Consider the following 10,525-nt stretch of genomic DNA (forward strand, 5'->3'; position numbering starts at 1 on the left):
GGGAGGGGTACAGAATGCGGGGTGAACCTGCGGCGGCAGAGGCTGGCGTGACATTGCACCAGCCTGAGGTGTGCCGTGCGTTCTCCCGGGGGAGTTGTCCCTGGATCACGGGACCCTGGCAGTGACGGGCTGCACAGGCTCCCCGGAGGGGAGGTGTGGATAGTGACCTGTGCTCACACACAGGGTTCTTGGTGGCGGCAGCAGCAGCCTTAGCGTCTCATGCCCGTCTCTGGGATCCGCGCTGAGAGCCGTGGCTCACAGCCATCTCTGGAGCTCGTTTAGGTGGTGCTCTGAATCCCCTCTCCTCGCGCACCCCAAACAATGGTCTCTTGCCCCTTAGGCAGTTCTAGACTTTTTCCTGGACTCCCTCCCAGCTAGCTGGGGTGCAGTAGGTCCCTTCAGGCTGTCTTCACGCAGCCAACCCCAGTCCTCTCCCTGGGATCCGACCTCTGAAGCCCGAGCCTCAGCTCCCAGCCCCCGCCCACCACGGCAGGGGAGCAGACAAGCCTCTCGGGCTGGTGAGTGCCGGTCGGCACCGATCCTCTGTGCAGGAATCTCTCCGCTTTGCCTTCCGCACCCCTGTTGCTGCGCTCTCCTCCCCGATTCCGTAGCTCCCCCCTCCGCCTCCCGCAGTCTCCGCCCGCGAAGGGCCTTCCTAGTGTGTGGAAACCTTGCCTCCTTCACAGCTCCCTCCCACTGGTGCAGTTGCCGTCCCTATTCTTTTGTCTCTGTTTTTTATTTTTTCTTTTGCCCTACCCAGGTACGTGGGGAGTGTTTTGCCTTTTGGGAGGTCTGAGGTCTTCTGCCAGCGTTCAGTAGGTGTTCTGTAGGAGTGGTTCCACATGTAGATGTATTTCTGATGTATTTGTGGGGAGGAAGGTGATCTCCACGTCTTACTCCTCCGCCATCTTGAAGGTCTCCTTCCAAAATAATTTTTAGTATAGAGATAATATCAAGAAGTCAAAGAAGCTGAAAATAGTCACAAATAGGAGACTCACTTAAATTTAAATTTCTGAGTCATATTTAAATTTAAATTTCTGAGCATTTGGATTTTAAATTGTGGTTTAACAGGTGAGACTCTAAAATTACTGGAATATGATCAAGATTTCAACTTTGGGCTGTGTAAGGGAGTGATATAAAATGATTGGTGGTTATTTGAAGATTGCAGGTTTGAATAATAAATGTTAGAGATGAATAAATGTACTCTTTCAGGAAAAAAGCCAAAAAGAAAGATATCTATTAACATCTCTTTTTGAGAGGCGATGTAACACAGTGGTTAAGAGCATGGGCTTTGGGGCTCACCGGCTTGGATTAGATCCTGGCTTTGCTACATACTATCTCTGGATCAAGTTGCTTAAATGTTTTGAAAGGTAGGGATAATAGGACCTACCTTAAAGGGTTATTGTGAGCATCCCATGAGATAATAAATTTAATTGCTCAGAACAGTGTCTGGTGCAGAGTAAACCTGCAAGAAATATTAGGCATCCCTGTTGAAGCACGTAAAGCGTGCCATTTTTGCAGTGGCATTTTCTGAGGGAGGTGTTAGGGCAGAAAGGTGTTGAGTTTCTCTGAAAGGTATCCCGGCACTTGTGTTATCATGTGTAGCTAGGCTACAACCATGAGTACACACTGCTGATACAATTTGAATATTGTTCATTGTGCATAAAGACTTCTGAACCTTTTGTGTTGTGGGCAGTAAATCTTTAGAATGTGTGTCATTGGTTTGTTTTCTGTATTCAGTGGTGGTTTTCCGAGTTAATATTTGATTGTAGGACCCATGGATTGAAACTTTTCTTTTTAATGGGCTGAGAAACAGTGTGAACTAATATTATTATGCATATGTAAAATATGAATTTAAATTTTTACTTGCCTCACAGGCATTTGGATGAGAAGTTCTTCTCCTGTTCTGGGATAGTGCTGGACAATGCTTACATCTACACATTTCCTTGGTTTTGGCCTGCCTTTATTTTTGGCTTTGAGAAAAACATGCGTAATCTGAGGGAATGATCAACGTCCCCTTTCCCCTTTGAGCGTGTCCACAAACACCCTCACACACACTTCAGATCTTCCTATTTTTGTGCAAAGGAGAACTTTTTGTAGGAGGGGGGAAGTCTGGGATTTCTTTGAGATGTGATGGCAGGAAATGTTATCCGTAGCCAGCAAGCTAACAAACATAGGGGCATAATTGTGTTTCTTGGAACATTTTTTAGGTATGGTTTGTTGGAGGAGAATTTCAGAATATCTTTTTTTTTTTTTTCCAGAAACCAACAACCTAGAACTATCTCAAGGCTTAGGAACTTTTCCTTCTGGCTATTATTACAAAAATCAGTGGAGGCCCAGAAAGTTTAAGATGCGCCAGTTTAATGACCCTGACAACATTACAGAATGCTTACAGAGAAAAGTGGTGTATTTATTTGGTGACTCGACAATCAGGCAATGGTTTGAATACCTCACTACATTTGTTCCAGGTTGGTACTTTGCTTTTTGTTTCATAACTCTTTCCCACACATACAAAATTCAACTTTGAAATAAGCAGACCCAGTCCGGTGCCTGAAGAAAGGCATCAGGTGAGGAAGCAGTTATTTCTCTGTAGGACTGAAGAGGTGTCCTAACCTTGGAGAGATGAGTGATAGTTTCTGATCAATGGTGGGGCTGTGACGCATCGATGAAAGCACTGGCTGCTTGTTGAAGTTCATACCACTCATGAGCTGTGTGACCCTGGACGAGTCTTCTACTTCTCAGGGCTTCACTTCTCCAAGTGTGAGCTGAGGCAGCAGGACACTATCACCTCACAGGTGTCTTTTACATCTAGCATTCTGGGCTGTGAGATAGAAGTGAACATTTCCAGTTGTTTCTCTTCTAGTTCTGTTTGGTCCAACTCCAAGTCTATCATAGATTCAAGTGGAAGGAGGCAGCGAAACTGTCACGCATTTTAATGCATCCATGCGGCAGAGCCATCCCTGCTCACCCCTTGGGCTGTCCATTGGTGTGACTCTGAGGTGGAGCTGCCTCCCAGCAAGGGAGATTCTGGTCAGTCCCAGTCTTCTTAGCTTCTTGGTCTCCCTGCTGGGCTCTGGGGAAGCTCTCCAGACTTGGAATAAAACCCCACTCATGGGAGGGCCATCCCTTATTCACAGTGGGCCTTTTCCTCTTCCTGGAAGTGGTGTGGGTGGAGTGAGGAGGGATGGATTTGGGGCAGCAGGACTAAAGGCCCCACTTAGAGTTTAGAGAGCTGATGAATAGTTCTGTGGGAACTGGGTTTTTTTGTTTGTGTGTTTTAAATTTTTTTTTTAAACTTTTTATTTTTGGAGTATAGCCGATTAACAATGTTGTGATAGTTTCAGGTGTACCGCAAAGCGACTCTGCCATACATATACATGTATCCATTCTCCCCCAAACTCCCTTCCCATCCAGGCTGCCACATAACATTGAGCAGAGGGAACTGTTTCTGGACAGGGCTTTTCATAAAGCAACTTCCCACAGTTGGGAGTGGTTGTGTGTGATGTTTTTCTTTTTTCTCTTTTATTTGTTACATCAACTTAGTTTCAAATTTAATTTTTAGAAGGAAGGAAAGGAGGAAGTAGATATGACCCCCCAAAATAGAAAGTTAATTCCGGTTTTGATTTGCTTGCTTTTTTTTTAATTGAAACAGACATAGCAGAGTTCTAGTTGATGAAGCGTAAGTTCAAAAGCAGGAGAAGGGAAATCATCTGTATGACATGATGCTAGGCACAGTTCGGTGTTGACCAGGCAGGGCCCTCCAGGAGCCTGCAGTTGCTTGATTCTTTTCTTTTTTTTAAATAGATTTATTTTATTTATTTTTTTTGGGTGCGTTGGGTCTTCCGTTGCTGCGTGTGGGCTTCCTTTAGTTGCGGTGAGTGGGGACTACTCTTTGTTGCGGTGCGAGGGCTTCTCATTGCGGTGGCTTCTCTTGTTGCAGAGCACAGGCTCTAGGCACACGGGCTTCAGTAGTTGTGGCACACGGGCTTCGGTAGTTGTGCTCGTGGGCTCTAGAGCGCAGGCTTAGTAGTTGTGGCGCACAGGCTTAGTTGCTCTGCGGCATGTGGGATCTTCCCGGACCAGGGCTCAAACCCGTGTCCCCTGCATTGGCAGGTGGATTCTTAACCACTCTGCCACCAGGGAAGCCCCAGTTGCTTGATTCTTAAGTTCTAATGACGTAACTTGGTATTTCCTTTCATAGCAATGATCACATTGCGTGTCTTGAGCATTTTCCACCCTACCCTTTGCAGACAGATCTTTACCCGATAAAGCCTTGTGTTGGACTTGATCTTAATCAAAAGAAAGAATGGTTAATTGAGCTTCTGTTCAATTTAAGTGGGGCCACATGCTAAGTAGTAATGAATTAGGTATGAGAATTTAGAAGAGGAGCCTGGGAACTCATGGAGAAAAAAGTGAAACCTTGACTTTAACCCTTAAGAGTAAATAATATGGGACAATTATAGTTTGATGGTACTTCTTCAGAATTGACTATAAACTCCTTGAGGGCAAGGACTGTGACTTACCCATCTGAGCATTGCTGGCTTTTTTTTTTAAAGCTGGGAAACTATTTTAATTTATTTTATTATTTTTTTATTCTATTTTTTTTTCTTTTTGACCGTGCCATGAGGGATCTTAATTCCCTGACCAGGGATTGAACCCATGCCCCCTGCAGTGGAAGTGTGGAGTCTTAACCACTGGACCGCCAGCAAAGTCCTGCATTGCTGGCTTATAGCACAATAGTGCTGGCACGGAAGAGGTGCTTAGGAAATGTGAATTCAGTTTGGCTGCCAAGGGTTACTTAATCTGGTCTGTGTAAGGCACTTATAGGAATATTTAGGGATATGACACAGACCCTCTTTCCTCATGGGGTGAATGTTCAGTGATGAATTGTACAGCCTTTTTGAGGAGTAATAAGGGAGAATAATCATTGATTCCTGGGATCTTCAGAGGAGCAGGACTTGGAAACACAACCTAGATAAAGTAGAGGGAGAGAAGGGAATTCTAACTTGTGCTGCTGTGTTTGTTATGACAGAGAGAGAGAAGTTTTCTAAGACATAAACAGGGTTTTCCATCCATAGGGTGAAATTGAAAGTCAAAAGAAGCGTGGTTGCTTCTTTCTTTTGCTTATTTCAAAAAGAGGTATTTGGTTACTATTATGTGTTTGTAAAAAAGCAGAAGTTATATAGTTCTTGACCTGGAAGAAATAATTTTGATCTGTTAGAACAGTAATGTGTAAATGCCAAATCGATGTTTAGATATTCAACAGTCAGTGCAAACAGGAAGATTTCTTGGCCTAATAATTAGAGGTAAACAGGTTATTTTGCTTCTCAGGTCTAGAATCAATTGCTGATGGTATTACTTGTAATGTCATGCTTATGGAGTGATTTAAGTAATAAATATGTTAAAATATAAAGGTCCATTGAAGCCAAGGGGGCCACAGTGACGTGCAATAGGTGTTTCCTTTACATTTGTATTGTACCTTTTTGTTGTTTTATTTTAAAAAATTGTTCTTTGAAGCCACTAACTAAAGAATAATCAAAGTATATCGCTTGGTTTAAACATTCTTATGAATCTGAGTTTCCCTTGTTTCAGATTTAGTGGAGTTTAACTTGGGTAGCCCGAAGAATGTGGGTCCCTTCCTTGCGGTGGACCAGAAGCACAACATCCTGCTCAAATACCGCTGCCACGGTCCACCAATCCGCTTCACGACTGTCTTTAGCAATGACCTCCGTTATGTGGCGAATGAGCTGAATGGCATCGTGGGAGGGAAGAACACAGTCGTTGCCATAGCTGTGTGGTCTCATTTCAGCACCTTCCCCTTGGAAGTGTATATCCGGCGGCTCAGGAACATCCGTCGAGCCGTGGTCCAGCTCTTGGATCGAAGCCCTAAGACTGTGGTAGTCATCCGGACAGCCAACGCCCAAGAGCTGGGACCTGAAGTGAGCCTTTTCAACAGCGACTGGTATAACTTTCAGCTGGACACCATCCTTCGGAAGATGTTCTCAGGAGTTGGGGTATATCTCGTTGATGCCTGGGAGATGACCCTGGCCCATTATCTGCCCCACAAGCTACATCCGGATGAAGTTATTGTGAAGAACCAGCTGGACATGTTCTTGTCCTTTGTGTGCCCCTTGGAGAGCTAGTCTGCCCTGCAGGAGACTGGAGAAATCACATTCAGTGACCTTCTCTATCACCTGCACTACGGAAAGTTTATGGGTGGCCCTATGGAGAGATGGCTGCCATTGATATGTATTTAAAATTTTAAAAAAAGAGATGGACTTTATATAATGACTTGTAAGGAGCTTAGAAAATGCAGATTACATTTATACCTACCTATAGGATTTTTTCCCATCTTCACTTATCTATGGGGGAACGATTATTAACAGCATTTACACACTATATTGCCCTCGTAACCAAAGATACTAATGAGTGTGTTTGAACTAGCTTCTCCTGGGAGGGGAGGGGATACTGTGCTAAAGAGTGTGAAAAATGTTGTGACCTAAGTGGAAGGGACAAGTTTGGTTGGCAGTGGAGTGTTTGTATCTTGTCTGGTAAAGGAAATTGAGCACATCTACATGAATAGCATAATTGGTACATCTTCAGTGGGAAGTGAATTAACCCCAAGGCTTTTAGTCAGTGGCTCCCGTAACACACTGAAGACTGCTGTGTCTTAGAAGTTTATCTTCATGATCCAGTTTTTTCTGGATTACTTGAAAAGGCCAGTGTCCTTGGTCAGAACTTTCTAATGAGAATATTTACAGTGTCTGGCTTTTATCTAGAAAAGAAGCAAAAGGGAAATATGAAAGCAGTATATATAAAATCTGTGCATTGAATTGATATTTGCATTGGGTAATTGCTACTTATCTGATTCAGCTAAATTTTACAGGATGAATACTTATTCTAAAATAACCACTTTTGGAGCTGGAAGGGGAAAATCTATAAAGGAAAATTTATTTTTGTGTTCTGAAGTTTGAGGGTTTTAAGAATTGACTTTTATGTAAAGATTGGTATTGTTTGTTATAAAGTTGTAGAAATTATTTCCATCAATTTTGAGTATTTCTTTTTTGTTTGTTATTTTGAATTGCATACCCAAATTAGAAATTAAAATCTAATTAAAAATTAAATTTAGATATTGAAATCTGTGATGGGTTGATTTGGGCATAAGGTACACACATTCTGTCATGCTTGGAAGTAAAAGGTGCTGTTCCTATTGGCTCTCTTAAAATAATTGAATTATCAATTTTACTTGACTGTCTTTACCTTATTAATTTTAAATAAGTTTAAATTAATTTGTGCCATTTTAGTAAGTACTCTTTTCTTTTTGAGCTACAATATAGTTTTGTTTACCCCTAAGTGAACATGTGAAGAAACTGGGGAGGCTTTAGAGATGAAGACAGATGCCTAAAGCATGAAAAAATACACCCTTAGAAGAATGGGTCAAAGAATCTGGGTTTTGGGCTTCTCTGGTGGCGCAGTGGTTGGGAGTCTGCCTGCCGATGCAGGGGACGCGGGTTCGTGCCCCAGTCCAGGAAGATCCCACATGCCGCAGAGTGGCTGGGCCCGTGAGCCGTGGCCGCTGAGCCTGCGCATCCGGAGCCTGTGCTCTGCAGCGGGAGAGGCCACAACAGTGAGAAGCCCGCGTACCGCAAAAAACCAAACAAACAAACAAAAAAAGAATCTGCGTTTTTAACTTAGAGAGTTTAAGATCTTTCTTTCCTAGCCTTGAGGGCCACCTTCAAGTTTATAAAATAAATAAATATGATTTTAAATTATTTTCTGAGTCTGAAGTGGAGCAGGTAGTTAAATATATTAAGATGGCTTAATTTTAATGGCCTTTAACCTTTAGAATGTCTAAGGATCACTCTGAATATTTTTTTTTAAGTTTTTTTTTAAATTAGTTTTTTTTGGCTGCGTAGGGCCTTCATTGCCGTGTGCGAGTTTTCTCTCGTTGCGGTGAGCGGTGGCTACTCTTTGTTGCGGTGCACGGGCTTCTCACTGTGGTGGCTTCTCTTGTTGCTCAGCGTAGGCTCTGGGCGTGTGAGCTTCATTAGTTGTGGCACATAGGCTCAGTAGTTGTGGCTTGCGGGCTCTAGAGCGCAGGCTCTGTAGTTGTGGCACATGGGCTTAGTTGCTCTGTGACACATGGGATCTTCCTGGACCAGGGCTCGAACCCGTGTCCCCTGCACTGACAGGCGGATTCTTAACCACTGCGCCACTAGGGAAGTCCCTCACTTGGAATATTTGATAAAAATGCAGAATTAGGGGCTATGCCTCTGGGAATTGTGGAATCAACCTTAGTGACAAATGCCCAGGAGTTCTGATGCAATGGTGGTGTTCTATGTTTTGAGAAACACAGAGGGAAGATAGAACTAAGGAAATAATATTTTTTGTCTATTATTTTAGGAGCTTCTCCCATAACATTTAATTCTGATCATGGTCTAATAGTGCAGATAATAGTTCCATTTTATAGATGAGGAACTTGAGTTTAGATTTGAACTAAGGTATGTGAGAGTCTATAGCCCTTTTCAACTAGAATTTTTTGGATTTTGTAAAGAGGTTTTATTTTTTATGAAAGAACTTTTGAGCATTTACTCAAGGATCATTGGAGGAGGCTGAGTCATGTCTTCCCAGGAGAGTTTCAATTTCTACTGCCTCTCCAGAGCTTCGGAGTGGTACTACTTGTTTGTGCAAATGATTTCTCATGATCTCATCCCGTTAATTTTTTTTTTTTTTTTTTTTTTTGCGGTACACGGGCCTCTCACTGTTGTGGCCTCTCCCGTTGCGGAGCACAGGCTCTGGACGCACAGGCTCAGCGACCATGGCTCACGGACCCGGCCGCTCCGCGGCATGTGGAATCTTCCCAGACCGGGGCACGAACCCCTGTCCCCTGCATCGGCAGGCAGACTCTTAACCACTGCGCCACCAGGGAAGCCCCATCCCGTTAATTTTTGATTTAGTGACATGTCCTAAATATCTGATGACACAGTTTCTTAAAGTATTCTCATTCACTCTGTCCTTCTAATGTGTCTTTCTATGCTCGTGTGGAAGTTAAAAAAAATGCCTAAGTGTAGAGTTTGGAATATTACCTAAATCATTCTCAGAACAATTTTAATTTCTTCTGAAAAGTTTATTTTAAGCCAATACCACAGAGTTGTGTTTCCATTATAAATGTAAAGGATATTAAATAAACATATTGTAAAATCTAGAAAAAGAAAATCTATGGATAGAATCCATAATTCTATCATCTGCGATGAGCATTAGCAGTTTGGTTTATTTTCTTCTAGGTTTTTTAAATCACACAGCTGTAATCACAGAGAACATGTAATTTTTATCTGTGTTTTTAAATTTAACATACAAATATTTTTCTATGTTTTCATGACTTAATTATAAAAGTCTGCCTAACAGTTTAGCTAAATGATATCATTATTTACATAGGTTGGCCATTTAGATTTATAATAAAATATTAAAATGGTGATTAATATATAATTTCATTGGGTTAAAATATCGATTTTTATTTTGGAATGACAGCATTAACTTCATTTAGTGAATCTCCTCATATTCTAGAACTCAAATGATTGATTTGATGCTACTTATGAAAGGGAGAATCCATAATAAGGCTCTTCTGTGAAAATTATATTTTATAAAAGTTAAGAGTAACTTTTCTTTAGCAAATATAAGTTTGTTGTTCCAAATGATCCATTTTACCTTTCTGAACAACCATCATTTTGTTAAATACCAACTGACTGATACTTCCCAGCTTCAGGTATTAAGTTTCAGATTGATCCATCTGGGTACTTACCAAGAATGTGTATGGTAAGCCTTTATATCCGTGTGTTGCAAGCCAGAGGTGAGTCTGCTTCTGGGCCCTATTAAAGGAAATAGCAGTTACCCAGAAAGTACTAGGAAATAAATCTCCAAGGGAAACAACAGAAATAAGACCTCCCCACTCCGTTCCCACCCCCCTCCCTTCCCCCCCGAAGAAAAAGGTGCTCAGCATTATCTTTGTAGATCTGGGTAAATTCAGCTTTTAAAGATTAGCTAGTCGCTCATGCCAGAAATCCAAGTGTATTCATTCTCTAGTGTTAAACATTATTCTCTCCAGGTTTTATGTCTTCAGTGGAGTGCATTTGCCTGACTCCTCAGTGTGCAATAAATAAATAAGTTCTGGAAAGTGTTCTTTTCCTCTTTGAAAGTGAGACCACAGTCCCAGAGTGCTAGGGGCGCCTAGGAATCCTGGGGGAGGACGGGGGTGAGGGTGGAAAATCAGAGGGTTGTTGAGGGCATCAGTTTATAGGACGCAGGAGGTAGAAGGGCACAAAATGCACTTCAAGTTCACTTTGTCTCAGAAGTGCACTTACAGCTTTTTAGAAAACGTGTGAACTTAAGTGTGTTACATTTTGCTTTTCAGTATTCTGCGTGAAATGAAAGGAAGTCAGGCTTCTTATAAGAAGGATGGTCTGCTGTCTTAAAGTTTTAAGGATCTTCTGGTGTTTAGGTCTAGATGCCCATTCCTATTGGAGAAGCA

The 10,525-nt window shown here is 42.2% G+C and overlaps 1 protein-coding gene across 2 annotated transcripts in view; it reads left to right on the forward strand.

The window, feature by feature from the left end:
- NXPE3 (neurexophilin and PC-esterase domain family member 3) overlaps positions 1–7,487 on the forward strand; it is a 53,304-nt gene extending 45,817 nt beyond the window's left edge. The window contains exons 7-8 of one of the 2 annotated variants that reach the window (XM_030861077.2): positions 2,262–2,468; positions 5,593–7,487. In XM_030861077.2, coding sequence (XP_030716937.1) covers positions 2,262–2,468; positions 5,593–6,143 — 758 coding nt within the window. In that variant the 3' untranslated portion in view covers positions 6,144–7,487. The remainder of the gene's footprint in view (positions 1–2,261; positions 2,469–5,592) is intronic. The other variant, XM_060298026.1, reaches the window with a different exon arrangement.
- Positions 7,488–10,525: the final 3,038 nt, after the last annotated feature.

This window comes from Globicephala melas, chromosome 4 (assembly GCF_963455315.2).
Source record: "Globicephala melas chromosome 4, mGloMel1.2, whole genome shotgun sequence".
In the NCBI taxonomy this organism is placed as follows: domain Eukaryota; kingdom Metazoa; phylum Chordata; class Mammalia; order Artiodactyla; family Delphinidae; genus Globicephala; species Globicephala melas.